The 19,945-nt window shown below is 43.5% G+C and overlaps 2 protein-coding genes across 10 annotated transcripts in view; one reads left to right on the forward strand and one right to left on the reverse strand.

Annotated features, from left to right (window-relative positions):
- gprc5c (G protein-coupled receptor, class C, group 5, member C) overlaps positions 1-19,945 on the reverse strand; it is a 93,115-nt gene that overhangs the window by 2,926 nt on the left and 70,244 nt on the right. For 6 of the 9 annotated variants that reach the window (XM_057826091.1, XM_057826087.1, XM_057826094.1 and 3 more), the window contains 3 exons: positions 3,003-4,008; positions 542-645; positions 318-407 (listed from right to left, as the gene is read on the reverse strand). In XM_057826091.1, the coding sequence (XP_057682074.1) occupies positions 318-407; positions 542-645; positions 3,003-3,987 (1,179 nt within the window). In that variant the 5' untranslated portion in view covers positions 3,988-4,008. Of the gene's footprint in view, positions 1-317; positions 408-541; positions 646-3,002; positions 4,032-4,985; positions 5,121-19,945 lie in introns of those variants that run through there. The other 3 variants (XR_009061762.1, XM_057826085.1, XM_057826086.1) reach the window with 2 other exon arrangements.
- On the forward strand, positions 7,687-15,016 carry LOC130909518 (BTB/POZ domain-containing protein 17). Its single transcript, XM_057826084.1, has 4 exons — positions 7,687-7,875; positions 10,906-11,197; positions 11,265-11,967; positions 12,126-15,016. The coding sequence occupies exons 1-4, from the start codon at positions 7,809-7,811 to the stop codon at positions 12,495-12,497; spliced, it is 1,434 nt and encodes a 477-aa protein (XP_057682067.1). The 5' UTR covers positions 7,687-7,808; the 3' UTR covers positions 12,498-15,016.

Here is a 19,945-nt window from a genome sequence, read left to right on the forward strand (position 1 = left end):
GATCAGGCGAGATGGATGTTTCAACGCCAATTGTTTTGTGTCAGGTGTTTTATTGGTAAAAATGCGTCGTTTTGAAAATAAGTGTACACATGTGTGCTATAGCTTTACAAATTGTCAAAAGTGAAGGAAGGAAAAAGCTTAAAAAAACGCAATTTCCTTTCGTATCCCTAACAAATGGCGATATTTTCCCGTCAAGGTGTGTCTTAACCTGAAAATTCATTATGTAGAGACATTCAAAAGTAGAGGTACCACTGTATTGTCATGTCACACCACTACCCATAACGTGGACCTAAGCTATTTCCGTTCCCGCAACCTACGTTGACTGTGTCCGTCACGACTGAGGCGCCGACGGTAGAGTGGGCCGAGGCTCTGGGAATGGTGGAATCGTAAGGAGCTTCCGGAGAATTCTGAAGGAGAGGGAGTAAAAGAAAAAATAAAAACTTGGACCAACTAGGACTACTGGAGACCATCTGGGACAAGCGAGGGTTGCCTAGGACAACCTCGCCAAAGACTTCCTGTGCGAGGGGTGCGGCGTACTCACAGAGGCCCCTCGGGTTTTGGAGATGAGGGCCAGCTCGGTGGGCTGGTACACGCAACTCCTCAGCTGCCCCGTGTAGCCGCTGTATGGGGACACCACCTTAGCACCTGCAACCATGCAACAGTCAACCAGAGACGCAAAATAAAATCTTCCAAAGCTCTGTGGTGTCGGCTTTGAGATACACTCGAAAAAGTACGAAAAATACAAGTCTGCTGTTTTCTTTCTGTCTGGGCTCTCTGCGCTTGTCTCGTCTGATTGCCCATTAGTTTCACGTGTAGGGTGTCTAACTATCACCTTCACACATGTGCTGCCCATGCTTCTTATCACTCTGTTTGTACAGTGAAGAAAATAACTATTTGAACACCCTACTTTTTTTGCAAGTTCACCCACTTAGGAATCATGAAGGGGTCTGAATTTTTCATCGTAGGTGCATGTCCACTGTGAGAGAGATAATCTAAAAACAAAAATCCAGAAATCACAATGCATGATTTTTTAACAATTTATTTTTGTGATACAGCTGCAAATTAGTATTTGAACACCTCTCTATCAGTTAGAATGCTGACCCTGAAAGACCTGTTGATTAAAAGTCCACCTCCACTCCATGTATTATCCTAAATCAGATGAACTTGTTTGATGTCGATGGCAGTATAAACACACCTGTCCACCCCATACACTCAAACTTGCAACATGGTCAAGAGCTGTCCGAAGACACTAGAGACTAAATTGTTTACCACCACAAGGCTGGAAAGGGCTACAGAGCAATTGCCAAGCAGCTTGGTGAAACAAGGTCTACTGTTGGAGTAATCATTAGAAAATAGAAGAAGCTAAAAATGACGGTCGAATCTCAACTGGAGTGGAGCCCCATGTAAGATATCCCCTCGTGAGGTCTCAATGATCCTAACAAAGGTGAGGAATCAACCCAGAACTACACGATAGGAGTTGGTCAATGACCTGAAAGAGCTGAGACCACCGTTTCCAAGGTTACTGTTGATAATACATGAAGACGTCATGGTTTGAAATCATGCATGGCTCGGAAGGTTCCCCTGCTTAAACCAGCACACGTCAAGGCCCCTTTTAAGTTTGCCTATGACCATTTGGATGATGTCGAGGAGTCATGGGAGCAAGTTTTGTGGTCAGATGAGAGCAGGAGGAAGAAGAATGATCATTACTATCCCAAGAACACCATCCCTACTGTGAAGCATGGGGGTGGTAGCATCATGCTTTAGGGCTGTTTTTCTGCGCATGGGACAGGACAAGTGCCCCTTATCAAAGAAAGGATGACTAGGACCCTGTATTGTGAGATTTTGGGGAACAACCTCCTTCCTTCAGTAAGAGCATTGAAGATGGGTCGTGCCTGGGTCTTCCAATATGACAATGAACCGAAGCACACAGCCAGGAAAACAAAAGAGTGGCCCCATAAGAAGCATAAAAAGGATCTAGCATGGCCTAGCCGGTCTCCAGACCTAAACCCAATAGAAAACCTTTGGAGGGAGCTCAAACTCCGTGTTTCTCATTGACAGCCAAGAAACCTGACTGATGGGTGAGCCAAGATCCTTCCTGCAGTTTGTGCAAACCTGGTGAAAAACTACAGGAAACGTTCGACCTCTGTAATTGCAAACAAAGGCTACTGTAAAAAATATTAACATTTGTTTTCTCAGGTGTTCAAATACTTATTTGCAGCTGTATCACAGATCTGGATTTTTGTTTTTAGATTATCTCCTTCACAGTGGACATGCAACTATGATCCATGGTTTATAAGTAGAACTTGATAAATAGCAGGATGTTCAAGTACTTATTTTCTTCACTGTATTTAGTTTCCTACTTTGTTCATGTCATGTTCTCGAAGCAAATGTATTATTTGCGCTTTTGCATCCTTGTTTTTTGTTTGCAAAATGTTCCTTGACTTCTTGCTTCCCTGGAGTTGGGTCCACCCTGCCGTAGTCCGCATTCAAAGTTTCTAATGTGACATCTGCAGGATGCAGAGCATTCTGGAGTTGGGATCCAGATCTTTGAAAAGCTCTATCTCCACAGAAACATTTCAATACTACATGTCTAGTCTGCCCTAGATTACTCCTTGACTTTAGGATTTTGGCCTGTTTTTAATGAGGTGCTGTTAATTGGTGTGACTGAGGAGGAAAGGGTTGCCGTGACTCCATCGCCAAGGAGACGATGTCAACACACACTTGCACCGGGATGTGATAGGGCGCCCGGGGACGCGCTTAGATATTCATATTACACATTAACAGGAAGTTCTGTGTTCCCAAGTGGAAATGGACGCTCTCTTGTTGACTTTGTGTTCACTTTTTTTCCACCAGGGATTGTTCATCTCAGTCTGAAGTTAAACATTCATGTATGCCACAAGGACAAGGGCGTAAACGTACTGTAACGGGCATTCCCAGACAGCAGCTGGCGCTATCGCAACCTGAACTTCAGAACTGTAAGGCATTCGGACTAAATCATGTACCTTGTCCCGGTTCCTCCATGGAGAAGGCTTTGTTCTCCATGTTATCCGCAAAGACGTTGTGGGGACTGTTCTCCTTGAGAATGTTCTCGTAGTCGACACCTCGACTAGGGTACGCGTCCTGCGCAAAGTCAGGGCCGTCGTCTCCATCCCCGCTTGACAAGCAGACTTGCGGGATGGTGATGAGCGTCAGGAAGACCCACGCGTTTGCCACCAGGGCGACACCTAGCGTAGGGTCGTCCCAATGAGGAACACCCCTGAAGACGTTCCCGTGGACATACATGGCGATCCAAGCCACCCATATGCAGATGGAAAGGAAGGCACACGCTAGGATAAGGGCGGCATCCTTCTTCCACTGCTTGTGTTTTCCCGCCAATACGCCCAGGCCTGCGCCTAGGGTGGCGACGAGGAGCGCCATCACGTATATGAGCGCCATAACGAAGTCAGCGTTCGCCACGTTGCAGGGTGTGGCCAATGCAGTAGAATTGCCCGGCCCCTGCGGATTGCGCACCACCGTGATGATCAACCACTCGGCATTGATGAGCACCTCCACGGACCACAGAGCCAAAGCGGCGAGGCAGGAGCTTCCTGCCCGCAGCGCGGGTCTGCCCCGGACCAGGGCGTTGAGTCGGACTCCCTGAACCAGGAGACATGAAAAACAGCCCGCGAATAGAACTCCGAACAGGAAGCGGCGGGAGGCGCAGGTGGAGAAGTTTTTCTCCACGATGCAGGCGAAGGTCAAGCCGAAGAGGCCAACCGTGCACACCAGGAAGACGGCGTGCAGCGCCACCGCGTTCCGCCGGTCGCGGTCACGCATGAAGGGAACGTTGGCGAGCAACGCGATGAACAGGACAAAGCTGACCACCGCACCGGCTGACGCTAAGGCCTCCAGAACCACGCCCCACGCCGCGTCTAGGTCACACAACTTATAGTAGATGGACGCCACCAGCGGACCGCAGCCCGTGGGTCGATTCCCGTGGGACGCCATCGCTCTCGTTGCCACCGCGTCCTATCAACACACAGATGGACAAACTGAGACGAGGAGAAAGACGTTAATGTTTAACTCAAGTCAAATATTTCAACTTTCACACATGTGAAAGCGTACCAATGATCGACGCGGAACTTCCCGCTTCCTAAAGTCAATAAAGTGCAAGCACATGCCAACTACATAGAACCAAAGATAAACGGGTCCTCCGTTTAGTCCGTACTTTGGTGCGGCCTAACCAAAATTCCGTCCTTAGCGTCCAATGTTGCGTAGCATAGTCATAATCACGTGAGCAGGCGTCAGTCATGGCCATGTGATAACAACAAGGTTCCTTTGACGGTTGCCGCGGTGACCGTACACCTTGGCATTATTGGCATTTTTATGGGAACCACATCCTTATGCTAATGCTAATGTAACTAGTTGCTAGCCATGTGAAAAACACACATGGCTAGCAGCTACGGTTAGCACAGAGCTACTCTGATGTCATTTGGGCCAAAAATACGTACATGACAAACAAAGAATTGTAGGGAATTCCTCTAAATAGGTTATTTTGTTTTTAATGGAATTCATGAAAATATATATTTTTACATGAATGGAGCTTGTCCTTGCCCGACTGGGTCAGATTAGGTGGTGTCATTATTAATCACCCTTACTCATCTATTTGTTCATTTCTATTCATTAAAAAAAAGTTAGGAAGTTATTTTATGATATCATCTCTATTACTCTTTTACTGTTATGAATCTTTAACATTTTTATCACCACAATACTTAATTTAATGTCGATCATTTGGTTGATTAAATCTATAAATACAAAAGTTTATAGTTTATATATAATATATACATCTTATTAATTTTTTTGTGAGCCCTGTAATGTGATATTTTCGAGGTGAAAACATAAAAACAGTCTAAAGTGAAAATACAGTTGTAAAATACGTTGCAAACGACATAATCATATAACATCATATACAGTAGAAGACGAATCAAATTGATGCGTTCACGTACCTGATAGTGAGCTGAGATTCTCTTAATGAAATGAAGAAAGGTTCACCAAACAAAACGGATATCAGGTCAAAAAGTCAAGCACAAACGAGAAAATCCTGCGAGACGTCTGACCATCGACACAAGTGCAAACACAAGCGCAGCACCAGCAGAAACAGAAACACTACCGCTACTACTACACGTGCAGAAAATACACGCATACATACACGAACGTGCGCACATGCCTTCTGACCTCTAGTGGGAAGACGGTGTAAGTACAACAAGCGACGCAATTGGAGTGGAGTCCATCATATTTTACTATCCAGTTCTTATTCCCTCATTTAACCCCTTCTTGCCCAATGTATCACATTTGATACACTTACAATTTCATAATTTTGAGACTAATTCAGAATTTTGAAATATCTTTCCTCAAAAAAAAAAAAAAAAAAAAAAAAAAAGGATTCAAGTTCCATGAGAAAAAAAAAACATTTTGCAAGGGTTATAGATATTAGAGGGCTTATTACATTTTTGTTTTTTACAAATTTGAAAAAAAGTTTCATTAAGACCTTATTTTTCAAATTTTGTGATTCTCTGACAATTGCTTCATATTGCAAATATAACTAGGCCTGCAAGCAGGACTGAACGGGCCCTCGCACTTTGGCGCAACTCGGACGTCACGCAGGTCAGGTGGTGGGAGACAGCCCCCCTCTAATCATCTAATGAGAACCTAAATTCACTTCTTTTTTTGGGATGAGAAATTATTTTGAGTTTTCGAGCATGCAATGGCCACAAATTCTGCTGCCACTATATTGGCGCTACAGAGTCGATGCAAATGACCACTACTGGACTCTTCAGGGTAAGACTCTCACCAAGCATGGGAAGTTTGAAGCAGATATCATGTATATCTGCCAAGTTATGACTGTTCAAAATGTGTGGAGAGACAGAATGGTGACAGTCATTTTCACTTTCCTGTTGGACCCTTCTGCTTCAACCAAACCTCAATCATTTTCATCAGGCATCTGAACACATGTCTTAAGGCTCCCCTTATGCAGGTTTGAGGTAGATTGATTTTTTCCCTTTAGAGGAGGAGTGTGTCCCGTAACAAAAGGGCATTTCCTGTTCCCACTAGGAGGCGCCACGCACAAATGGTAAATTTTCAATCCAGTCCTGCTCAGGCTGGGATACCTCACACACATGCCAGATTTAAAATAGATTGAACGTTGTATGAGGGAGTTATCAGTAATTTTTCAAATTCGGTGTTTTGCCGAAAAAATGGCCAACTTTGGCACCCCGCCCAGGTCAGGCCCGTGAATGAAAACACACCATTTTGATACCTTAAGATTTCATATGCCTCATGAACAGTCTCGTCAATTTTGAGGATGATCAAACAAATTCCCTAGGTGCCAAGGTCTCAAATGTGCACACTGTAAATCAGTAAAAATTTCACATTCAATCCAAAATACCCGATTTCCTGTTGGGTTTGGAATGCATGTGCAAGAGACTTTTTGGAGCAGTTTTGTACAAGGTATCGACTCTCCGAATTTCATCCCTCTACGTTGAAAAAACCTAAATGGAGAGGCCTTTTTGAAAAATTCAAGGGGGCGCCAATGGGCCATTTATCATTTTTGTGGTACTGCAAATCCACAATTTTGAATAGGTTCTGGCCAAGATTGGTGAATATTAGTAGTGGACCTCTCTGACTACTCACATACTCAAAACTATGCATTTTTACTGTACCTAAATTTAGAAAATTTTTATTTAAAGTCCTACATGCATACTTTGATCAGGTTACAGTTCTCATTTTTGTGGTACTGTAAATCCACAGTTCTGAATAAGTTCCAGCCAAGGTTAGTGAATATTAGAAGTGGACCTCTCTGTGTTGCTGGCTGGATGGCTTTCAACGCCGAATTAAAGTTCCACATGTACACAGTACTTTGATCAGATTACAGTTCTCATTTTTGTATTACTGTAAATCGACAAATTGGAATACGTTCTGACCAAGATTGGTGAATATTAGTAGTGGACCTCTCTGACTACTCACATACTCAAAACTATGGATTTTTACTGTACCAAAATTGAGAAAATTTGAATTAAATGTCTTACATGCATACTTTGATGAGGATACAGGATACCGTTCTCATTTTTGTGGAACTGTAAATCCACAGTTCTGAATAAGTTTTGGCCAAGGTTAGTGAATATTAGTCGTGGACTTGTGTATGTTGCTGCTTGGATGGCTTTCTACACCGAATTAAAAGTTCTACATGTATTCAGTTCTTTGATCAGGTTACAGTTCTCATTTTGTGGTACTGTAAATCCACAATTCTTAATAATTTCCGGACAAGGATGGTGAACATTAGAAGTGGACTTCTCTGACGATTCTGAGACTCAAAACTATGCAGTTTTACAGTACCAATATTGAGAAAATTTGATTTCAAAGTCCTACATGCAGACTTTGATCAGGTTACAGTTCTCATTTTTCTGGTACTGTAAATCCCCAATTCTGAATAAGTTCTGGCCAGAGTTAGTGAATATTAGTAGTAGACCTCTCTGTGTTGCTGGCTGGATGGTTTCCAACACCGTCCATGAAGTGGGCCGGTCTTTCAATGACTCTCGGGCAGCAAAGCCCCCCCCTTCTGCCCCTGACTAATAGTAAAAGTCATCAGTAAGTAGTCAGCAATTCAAAACAATCATTGTGTCCTCTTGGCTAACACGGTGGCGTGCAGAATCCCAGCGTGGCTCCGCCCAGGAAGCGGGTACGGCCGATGACCCACATTAAAAAGTCATCATCATCGTCGGCAGCATCGTACTACTTGGCCGTCTGGACGCTCAGAGAGGAAGAAGAAGCAGATGAAGAAGATGGTGAAGCTGATGGTGCTGCTGCTTCAGGCTGCGTGGGTGTTGACAGTGGCAGCAGGTATGTCAAAGCTCGAAAATTCACAATTTCTTGTGCTCCATTCTCAGTAGAAGACGTTCACTTTGAGTTGAACTCAAAAACTTGACAATTCTTAAGTTTGAACTTCAGTTCCTGGAGAAAACCCACAGAGACACGAGGATTCTGCAGGCAGTACGGCAAACTGTGATTGATAGATTGAACCAAATTCACCATTTTGGAAAGCCTGATGAAGCTATTCATTAGGAAACTATAGAGTGTGCAGGAATGATGGAACTGTTCTGATCAATAACTGGACTACACAGGGGGGCTGAGTTTTAATTAAATGTGACCCACAATCAGTCGTCAGGCGACCGATCGATGACCCAATGACTGTCCTAGTAACAGCCATCACACTCAATGCTTCCCAACATCCTCGGTGAGCGGTTAAGACCAAACTCAATGTGGAAAAGGTGCAGGTCATCGGTTTTAGCCTCAAAATCAGTGCTTAACCCGACTCCTGGTCAGTGACGTCTATGAGTAATTTTGGAGGGATCACTGACTCTGACCTGAATTTTACAAGCTGTGATTGAGTCTGTTTAGGACAGGGGCGTCCTGAAGGACCACTGTGGGTCCTGGATTTTGTTCCTACCAATCAAGGAGAGACAGTTTAACCAATGAATTCTCTGCTAAAACAAGCAGCACCTGACTGCAATCAACTAACTACATTTGTAAGACACCATGGTCGAAAAGGTGTTGTCTTGGTTTGTTGGAATGAAATCCAGCACCCAGCGCAACCTTACGTGGAATAGTTTGGACACATCTGGTTTAGGAAGACCTGAACAACATTTCCGAAATCAAGTTAACTTTGGACTCTCCCAATTTTCCATAGGTGTGAGTGTGTGCATGAATGGTTCTTTGTCTCTATGTGCCCAACGTCTGCCTGGCAACCAGTTCAGGCGTAGGGGTATGACAAAATACCGAAATGGTAATATATCGTGATACTTTGCATCCCAAAAGGTTATCGATACGCTCATGCCAAGAATCAAGATACTGTTTTAAAAAAGTGTCAATGTTTAAGAAAAAATGAACCAACAAGTTGCTCCCAAAATCTTCCACAAAAACAGTGTCTCAGTTAGCTCTTTGGATGCCATTGACGGCACTTGATGCCCAATCCATTTAGACTGAGAAGGGCGATTGAACGTTCGTTTGTTTGTTCGAATCCAGAGCATTCACAGTCACTCTTTAAGATTCTCGAGACATTTAAAGGTTACTTCCAGTTGAGTTTGTGTCACTACTTATTCATCTGGTTGGGCGGCCATGGCGAAGTTGGTAGCTGGAGTTGTCCTTGGACCGAAGGGTCTGTGGCTCGATTCGCGGCTACGACTGTCCAGTCGAAGTGCCCTTGGGCAAGGCACTGAACCCAAATTTGCCCCCAATGGGTTGGCAGCACCTTGCATGGCAGCACCATTGGTGTGTGAATGTGAGCGTGAAAGGGTAAATGTGTGCTAACCACGCTTTGGGCATGGTAACCATGTATATAAATGCGCTATATAAGTACTGTCCACCACATTCCTGGGTCACTTCCTATTCTGTAAGCCAAAATTCACAGGGAGTGACTCTGAAATACCCTGAAATCAGCAGAAAGTGACTCAAAATCAACAGGTAATGACCTAAAATGGCCCAAAGTTACCTCGTTGCCTGGCATTGGCTGCCACTGACAGCCATAGAAGTAGGATGGGAACCGTTTGAAGAGGAAGGGGTTCATTCGCTGCCGCCCTCCCAGTTCAAATGGATTGGATGTCCACTAGTGATAAACGTACAGCTGTAGGATAAAGATAGCTTGTTTTTCTGTTTATAACTTGCATAGTAAAGTGTTGTAGAATGATTTCCTATTGTAATCGTTGTATCGCCATATCGTAAAGTCATCATTATCGTGTGTCAGGAATGCGGGCAGGCAGGTGGTATGTGGACCCAAATGCAGGAAAAGTGAAGCGAGGCAAAAAAGGTAGTAAAAAAATGTTTTAATTAATGCCAAAAAAACAACAAAGTACCAACAAAATGACCGGAAAATCCAAAAAGTCTTAACAAACAAAAGTCAGGCTAACAAATCAACTTACTTCAAAAGCAGGACGAGGAACACGAGGAACTGAGGAAAAAATGCTGACATGAACATGGAGATTGACATGGACATAGACTCTGACTTTGACAATGACGCAACAAGGAGTGAAAAGAAAATGGGAGCTTATATACACACACACACAGACAAGGGGTAACGAGACAACAAGGAACAGGTGAGCACAGGAGGATGCAGATCGGAGGATACCCTATGAGCAGGCACAACAGGTGAAATCAATGGGCAATCACAGGGATACAAGTCACACTAGGAGAAAACAAACACAAAACCTAACATCGTGAGCTTTGCATCGCAAATCGTATCGTATCGTGAGTTACCAAGTGGTTCCCACCCCTAGTTCAGGGTGTACTCTGTTTCCTGCCTGTTGTCAGCTGGGTTGGGTTCCAGCACGCCCGCGACCCTTGAAAGGATTAGCGGTTAAAAAGATGAATGAATGAATCAAGTTAACTTTTGAGAGACTTAAAGAGTTTTTAGTACTGTTGTGCCTAAAAGCACATCAGAGATCCAACTGATACGTCTCCAAAATCAAGCATTACTGAGATAAAGTCAAGATAAACACACTTGGGAGTCAAAACCAAGATGGAGTCTTTGGGAATAAAGCTTAAAACCAGACCAAGACTCTAGACTGGTTTTAAGTTTGAACACGTTTTCAGTTTCAACTCCTACAGAAATTGTATTCTCTAGTTCAGGGGTGCCCAAAGCGGTCTTCAAGGGCCAGAACCTAATTTCAATCAACTGATTACACTTGTAAGACACCAGATTGGTGCTTGTTTTATTGGAATGAAATCCTGCCCCCAGTGTGGTCCTATGCTGATTAGTTTGGAGACCGTTGCTCTAGTTCTTCTTTCAAATCGTTATTTAACTCATTTTTGTCTAGTCTTTGGATTTCCATTTAATGATTGGCGCTCTACAAATAAATTTGTCTCACACCGCCTCAGACCCGCTGAGGGTGGAAGGCCAACCGGATGATGGCGGCGGTGCGGACACCCTTAGCCACTCTCTGGTGCTGGTTCAGCGCTTGGAGGCTATTTTCCTCCAAGGCAACGGCAGTGACGTGACGCTGCGGGTGGAGACGCCCGATGCTGACGAGGTCAAACTGTTGGCGGTCCACTCCCTGGTTCTGTCGCTGCAGAGTCCTGTTCTGGAGGATATGCTACGGGTGCGAAACGGCAGCACGCTCACACTGCGCGAGAGTCCGGAATGCGCCGCAGTCTTTGAAAAGTTCATCAGGTCTGAATGCTCGCATGCACTGCGGGTCTTTGGTCAAGTTTACAAATATACGATTGTTGTTGTTCAGGTACCTGTACTGCGGCGATCTCTCCCTGAGACTGGAGCAGGCCATCCCGCTTCACCGCCTAGCCAGCAAGTACCAGGTGTCGGCGCTGCGGCGGGGCCTGACGGACTACATGAAGTTCAACCTGGCCCGGGAATCACCTTCGGGCCACGTGGCGGGCTGGTACGAGTATGCGTCGGAAGCTGGCGACACATCCCTGCGGGACGGCTGCCTCCAGTACTTGGCCTGGAACCTATCCTCCGTCCTGCGGAGCAGTGAGTGGACCACCGTCAGCTCTGGGCTGCTCATGACGTTGCTGCGCCGTTCCGATCTGGTGGTGCAGAGCGAGATGGAGCTCTTCGCCGGACTGGAAGAGTGGATCTCGCACAACAGCCCTGACGGGCTGACGGCGGAGAACGCGTTGAGGGCGGTGCGCTACGCAATGATGCCGCCCCGAGAGCTTTTCCGCCTCCAGAGCCGGTCGGCCGTTCTGGCCCGCTACCGGGAGTCGGTCCGCGATCTTCTCTACATGTCGTACCAATTCCACGCCGCCTCCCCGGTGCACATGGCCAAGTACTTTGACGTCAATTGCAGCCTCTTCGTGCCCAGGAACTACCTGGCCCCGCTGTGGGGGTCCTCCTGGGTAGTTGGCAATCCCACCCGGGACGACCGCAGCACCAGCTTCCAGACGCAGCTCGGGCCCAGCGCGCATGATGCCAGCAAACGGGTAATGTCGACTATCAAATTGTTGATTCAGCCATAGTTTGTGTGTCATTGACGGCACTAGACGTCCAATCCAGTTTCCCTTTCATAACAGATTAGAAGAAAAAACAAACTAAAACATGGGTCACGTATCCTTAGTGACACCTTCCTGTAAATGCGCAGGTGACCTGGAACGTCCTGTTTTCGCCCCGCTGGCTGCCACTCAGCATGAGGCCCATGTTCACGGACACGGGCGCCATGCAGCCCACGCGGATCGAGGGCGGGCGCCCCCGCATCATCGTCACGCCGGCCACTTCCAGCGCCGACTTTGCCGGCGTCAGCTTCCAGAAAACGGTCCTGGTTCTGGCTCAGCGGCGTGGCCGACTGCTGGTCAAGCACGTCTACGACTTCCACCAGAGCACCGAAGAGAACGGCGACTTCCTGGCCGATGCCGACCTGCACCGACGGACCTCCGAGTACCTGGTGGACGGGTCCCTGGTACTCCACGTGGTGGTCAAGCCCATGTACCAGAGCCTCGTCACTGGCAAGAACTGACGGCGCGCCGACCGCAAGCACCCACCCCCTGATTACATTATCTTATCTTTACGTCTACGTATATTGTCAGTCATTGAGATTGCCGCATTTAATGATTTTAAAGCAACACTTGGTAACTTTTCAACCAATATAAAATATTTTTATAATAGTTGTGATAATATGTCGACTGACAACTACTGTAGTTGAATGACACCACTTTGAGGAGAATGGCAGGAACCGTGCCACACAAAAAAACCCTACAAATGTGCTGACTGCTTTACGGCATACGTTCATACTTCAATGCGAACGATTTCTCACAAATTCTTCAAAGTTGGCAGAGCAACAAGAGACAAAAAGTTTTGTCTGAGGAGGAAAAAACAGAGAAAAAGAGAGGCTACCAGGATATACAGAATATAGCCCCCACCCCTCAACCGAACTCATCAGTTTTTAGCCACACGGTTGCTAACCGTCATATGCTATTGTTTAGCCACAGCTGGATTAATTACCTTATTTCTATATTCATCCTTCACACAGCTTCTGGAAACAGAAATGTTGTTTAATCAATCTGCAGGTAACCCGGAGATTGATTTTTGATTGATTGATGATTTTACAACACTGCGCAGGTGTGCGCTGGTCCTTATGGGAAACGCAGTCTTCCTTAACCCCTTCAGACACGAGCATGCTGCTGAAGGACATGACGTGTTCGCGTTGTTGAATCAATAAATACACTGTATTTAGTTGCTATAAAAGATGTCCCGATCGATTGGCGTCCCGGGGTCCGATCACGCCATTTTCAAAGTATCGGAATCGGCAAAAAATTATCGGACATGACTTTAAAAAAAAAAAAAAAAAAAATTTAAATTGTTTTCTAATTGTATTTAACGTCACAGACAAAATGTCTTACACTCATCCAGAGTAGTTTTGGCTTAAAGTCGGGCTATCAAATTTATCACGTTAACGGCGGTAATTAATTTTCTTTAATTAATCACGTTACGTAATTAACGCATGCATTGCACGACCCACTCACGCATTGTCGCGTTCAATCTATAATGACGCCGTTTTACCTATAGATAGCATTAAAAGGCAGCGTTTAATGAGTAGAGAGAATTTTGACAGCCTTTGAAGCCATTTTATATGTAGCTAAAGCCTTACAATACCTCTCTCAGCAATTAAATATAACGTGGGAATGTGGGGAAGAAAGGTAGAAGTTGATCATTTTCTTAACACCCTATGTTCTTTCCCAAAGCAGAGAAGATATATCAATTGGTAGCCCTACGCACAGTCATGGTTGCACTTCCCATCATGCATTTGTGCAGAAGTTAAATGGCTGCAGTATCATTTACTGAAAGCTCAACAAATACACTAGATGGCAATATTTAGTCACAATATACAAAGTCACATTTATCCTTTAAGAATTACAAGTCTTTCTATCCGTGGATCCTTCTCACAGAAAGAATATTAATAATGTAAATGTCATCTTGAGGATTTATTGTCATAATAAACAAATACAGTACTTATGTACTGTATGTTGAATGTATATATTTGTCCGAGTTTTGTTCATTTTTTACTTAATGCATTGCCAAAATGTATATGATCGGGGAAAATTATCGGGAATGATTGGAATTGAATCGGGAGCAAAAAAAAAAGCAATCGGATCGGGAAATATCGGGATCGGCAGATACTCAAACTAAAACAATCGGGATCGGATCGGGAGCTAAAAAACATGATCGGAACCACCCTAGTTGCTATTGCCACTTCCGGGAGATGATTGGACAAAACTTTACCCATCGAAATCAAATTTTTGGCTCTTTGAAAACGGCTGAGACAAAACGCAACTTCAAAAAGGCAAACGTAAGTGCTCGTTTCTCATAAAAACAATGTAACATTAACATTAAAAATAACAAATAAAAGCATGAAATATCCCAGACCAAAAAATTGCACTTTGTTCTGGTATTTGAGTAGAGTAGAAATCAGCGACAATTTGTTTTTTTTGCCCAGCAGAAAAAATCCGGGTCTGAAAGGGTTACCGCATTTGTCCACTGGGGTCGCTAAAATCAACCAAAACTGAAAACCTACCAAGTGTTGCTTTAAATGTAAAGCTCCAGGAGCGACTGTGTCACAATAAAAATACTCATTGTCTGCTTACTCATTGAATTCATTGGTTGAAGAACCCAACCAGTATCACATTAACCTATCAGAGAAGGCTGTCGATCATTTGCCTCCACTCATTCATGGAAGTATTTTTCCCCTTTTGGAGGGGAGATTTGACATCTTTTGTCATCATGTTGCGTCACTCGTCTCCACCTTAAGGATGGAAATTTCAAATCAAGTGAAGATTTATTATTGTCATCTTTGTGCTCTCTTTATGTTGTTGTTGTTGACTTCCTGCCACGTTGTGTTGCCTCTTAAACAAATGGTGCTATTAACTTTATAGTGTTCCTTAAGTTTCATCTCTTTAGACACTTATTTATTTAACATTGCACTTGAAACTTTCTCCGAATATTACAAAAGGAAAAGAACAAGAATAAACTTTCATTTAAAATACCAATGATTTGTCTTGAGCCAGTTATTGGACTCATTGCCTGCCATTGACCATTATAGACATCCAATTCATTTAAACTGGCAGTGAATGCTCACGTGTCAGTGCCATTGACATTGAAACAGCGAATTTTAAGTGAAATGTGGTTCATCTATCACTGTCAGTGGCAGCCAAAGGGTTAATTGATTGTGAATACGAAAGCAAGCAAGTTTATTTAAGCCTTTATTATTTCACTCGTTGAACTTTGAAACAATCCAATAAAACCAAGAGTGATGGAAGATGTAAGATATGTTTGATTGTATGACATTATAACCTGCGGGTCATACAAGATTGCACTCCCAAGCTATTATGAAGAATACAGTTTTAGCTCATAATCATGTGCTTACCTTTTTTTTTACCGGCAATTTCTCACATTCTGCTAATAAATAGATACACACACATATGTTGATTCATCACACAACGTCTCAGTACTTTTCCACCAAGCTACAGTACTTTGAGTGCAAATGTGTGTTCAAAACAAGGATATCTTGCAATCTATATATCAAGAGTGTGACTGTTAATTTAATCAAGAGTGTGACTGTTAATTCAATCAAGAGTGTGACTGTTAAATCAATGACTAGAATAAGGAACTTGCCCGATCGAAACTGCCACGTTGGACAACAGTATTGTAACAAGAGATGTCCCGATTGATCGGATCCGATCACGTCATTTTCAAAGTATCGGAATCGGTAAAAAAATATCAGACATGGCTTTTTTTAATATATACAGTGGTACCTCTACATACGATCGCTTCGACACACGAACTTTTCGACATCCGACGTAAAATTTGACTCGCCATTTGTTTCGACATCCGACGACATGCCCGAAATACGACGACAATGGCAGCACCGCAGACGAATTCACGGCGGATTTTCTTGTGTGACAAATCAACATAGGTTTCAGAAAAGGTTGGTACAGGTGGTGAAACAAGGAAAAAGTTGATGCTTACCTTCTAAATGAAGATGCAAATGACAGAAAAATATGAGCGTGGGGTGAAATGGCTCAACAATACATCTCCACGTTCCTCCTCCGACCATCGTTCGCCAGTCTTTATAAGTTAAGCTGACAATTCTTATTGTGGTAACATCTCCAAAGAAATCGCCAGCTTCGCCACGTTTTCATCATTTCTTTCACAACTTATTCAACACAAAACGCCTGCTGTCTGCTGCAATTGACGGTGTTCTCAAGAGAACATTCAAAGTGAAAGTGAAACTCAAGCTCACCGGTCCATCTCCGGCACGTCAGCCCCGCGGTGCGTTCAGGTACACAAAAAAACGTCCGCCTTATTAGAACCCGATTCGTTACACTATTACAGGAATGATTATTATTCTTTTTATTATATTATTCCAATTTTGATTTATAATTTATTTGTTTTGCTACGTGTAATTGCCATTTGTAATAGCACCAGCAGTATTTTTTAAGGATTTAGTGCAGGTTTTTGGGCTGTGGAACGAATTAATGGAATTATAATGTATTCCTATGGGAAAATCCTGCTCGACATACGACCATTTCGACTTACAAACAAGGTCCTGGAACGGATTAACTTCGTATGTAGAGGTACCACTGTATATATATTTTTTAATCAAATCATTTTCTAATTGTATTTAACGTTACAGACATAATATGTTACACTCATCCAGAGTCTTTAGTTTAGGCTTAAGGTAGGGTTATCAAATTTATCCCTGTAACGGCAGTAATTAATTTTTTTTAAAAATTGATCACGTTAAAATATTTAACGCAATTAACGCATGCGCTGCACGACCCACTCACGCATTGTCGCGTTCAATCTGTAATGGCGCCGTTTTAACTATATATAGAGCTAAAAGGCAGCGTAAAATGAGTAGAGTGAATTTTAGCAGCCTTTGGAGCCTTTTTTTAATCGGCTAAAGCCTTAAAATCCCTCTCCCTTCGATTAGAAATATCGTGGGAAGCAATGTGGGGAAGAAAGGTAGTAATTGATCTTTTTCTTAACACCCTATGTTATTTCCCAACGCAGAGAAGATATACAGTGCCTTGCAAAAGTATTCGGCCCCCTTGAACCTTGCAACCTTTCGCCACATTTCAGGCTTCAAACATAAAGATATAAATTTTTAATTTTTTTGTCAAGAATCAACAACAAGTGGGACACAATCGTGAAGTGGAACAAAATTTATTTGATAATAACTTTTTTAACAAATAAAAAACTGAAAAGTGGGGCGTGCAATATTATTCGGCCCCCTTGCGTTAATACTTTGTAGCGCCACCTTTTGCTCCAATTACAGCTGGAAGTCGCTTGGGGTATGTTTCTATCAGTTTTGCACATCGAGAGACTGACATTCTTGCCCATTCTTCTTTGCAAAACAGCTCGAGCTCAGTGAGGTTGGATGGAGAGTGTTTGTGAACAGCAGTCTTCAGCTCTTTCCACAGATTCTCGATTGGATTCAGGTCTGGACTTTGACTTGGCCATTCTAACACCTGGATACGTTTATTTTTGAACCATTCCATTGTAGATTTGGCTTTATGTTTTGGATCATTGTCCTGTTGGAAGATAAATCTCCGTCCCAGTCTCAGGTCTTGTGCAGATACCAACAGGTTTTCTTCCAGAATGTTCCTGTATTTGGCTGCATCCATCTTCCCGTCAATTTTAACCATCTTCCCTGTCCCTGCTGAAGAAAAGCAGGCCCAAAACATGATGCTGCCACCACCATGTTTGACAGTGGGGATGGTGTGTTCAGGGTGATGAGCTGTGTTGCTTTTACGCCAAACATATCGTTTTGCATTGTGGCCAAAAAGTTCAATTTTGGTTTCATCTGACCAGAGCACCTTCTTCCACATGTTTGGTGTGTCTCCCAGGTGGGTTGTGGCAAACTTTAAACGAGACTTTTTATGGATATCTTTGAGAAATGGCTTTCTTCTTGCCACTCTTCCATAAAGGCCAGGTTTGTGCAGTGTACGACTGATTGCTGTCCTATGGACAGACTCTCCCACCTCAGCTGTAGATCTCTGCAGTTCATCCAGAGTGATCATGGGCCTCTTGGCTGCATCTCTGATCAGTTTTCTCCTTGTTTGAGAAGAAAGTTTGGAAGGACGGCCGGGTCTTGGTAGATTTGCAGTGGTCTGATGCTCCTTCCATTTCAATATGATGGCTTGCACAGTGCTCCTTGAGATGTTTAAAGCTTGGGAAATCTTTTTGTATCCAAATCCGGCTTTAAACTTCTCCACAACAGTATCTCGGACCTGCCTGGTGTGTTCCTTGGTTTTCATAATGCTCTCTGCACTTTAAACAGAACCCTGAGACTATCACAGAGCAGGTGCATTTATACGGAGACTTGATGACACACAGGTGGATTCTATTTATCATCATCGGTCATTTAGGACAACATTGGATCATTCAGAGATCCTCACTGAACTTCTGGAGTGAGTTTGCTGCACTGAAGGTAAAGGGCCCGAATAATATTGCACGCCCCACTTTTCAGTTTTTTATTTGTTAAAAAAGTTTAAATTATCCAATAAATGTTGTTCCACTTCACGATTGTGTCCCACTTGTTGTTGATTCTTGACAAAAAAATTAAATTTCATATCTTTATGTTTGAAGCCTGAAATGTGGCGAAAGGTTGCAAGATTCAAGGGGGCCGAATACTTTTGCAAGGCACTGTATCAATTGGTACCACTACGCACAGTCATGGTTGCACTTCCCATCATGCATTTGGCCAGAACAGTTAAATGGCTACAGTATCATTTACTGAAAGCTCAACAAATACACTAGATGGCAATATTAGTCACATTTATCCTTTAAGAATTACAAGTCTTTCTATCCGTGGATCCCTCTCACAGAAAGAATGTTAATAATGTAAATGCCATCTTGAGGATTCATTGTCATAATAAACAAACACAGTACTTATGTACTGTATGTTGAATGTATATATTCGTCCGAGTTTTATTAATTTTTTTCTTAATGCATTGCCAAAATGTATATGATTCAGAAAAATTATCGGGAATGATTGGAATTGAATCGGGAGCAAAAAAAAAAAAGCAATCGGATCGGGAAATATCGGGATCGGCAGATACTCAAACTAAAACGATCGGGATCGGATCGGCAGCAAAAAAACATGATTGGAACAACCCTAGTTGTAACTATATTCCGCCCAGCAACAAACCCTCAATAAAAGTCAGCAGCGCGGGGAGTCCGGAGAGAGACCTCGGTGAGATTCCGATTTGGCACGTTGCGCTCTCGACTCTCCCCAAAACTGCAGTTTGGTAAAAGTCTACTCTCTGCCTCCTGCCTCCTTGTGTCCTGCCTTTTGTCACCTCGCTCTGGGTCAACAGCTAAATTGAAGAAGGTGTTTTAGACCCAACAGAAGACAAATATCTCATTCAAAGGAGTTAAAACATGTTTCATTTTTGTTTTTAAATTGCGTCCTTCAAATGGCTAAAATAAATTATTCCGGCATTAAAATGAAAAACATTTTGCATACAACTTGAAAAATGCTAGGAAAATCAAGCCACCATGGTGTTGTAAAAGTGTCATTTCAGCAATTCCCCACTAGGTGACGTAATAGGTGCATTTCTATTTGAAGTGTTTTGTGTGTGTGTCTATTACTGTGTGCATGTACCATTCTGTTTGTTATGTCTGTGTGTTGAATCTCTGTACCTGTGTGTTTGCATTTTTGTGTGTGTTTATGATTATCAGCTCGAACACGTGAGGTTTGAATTTCTCCCGGTCGAAAAGTGGCGTGACCCAACAAGTGGCTGGCGTGCGAGGCCGACCTGACGCCATTCTTGGCCGGCTCCTTCTGGAAGAAAGTTCTGGAAGCCGACTCAATGTTGTGTCTGCGAACATGCGCCAGAATCTGTGCGGTACCGCCAACAATCACAAAGCTGCCCGTCCGTCACGCGCGCGTCCTTTTGTTAC

This window comes from Corythoichthys intestinalis, chromosome 21 (assembly GCF_030265065.1).
Source record: "Corythoichthys intestinalis isolate RoL2023-P3 chromosome 21, ASM3026506v1, whole genome shotgun sequence".
NCBI lineage: Eukaryota > Metazoa > Chordata > Actinopteri > Syngnathiformes > Syngnathidae > Corythoichthys > Corythoichthys intestinalis.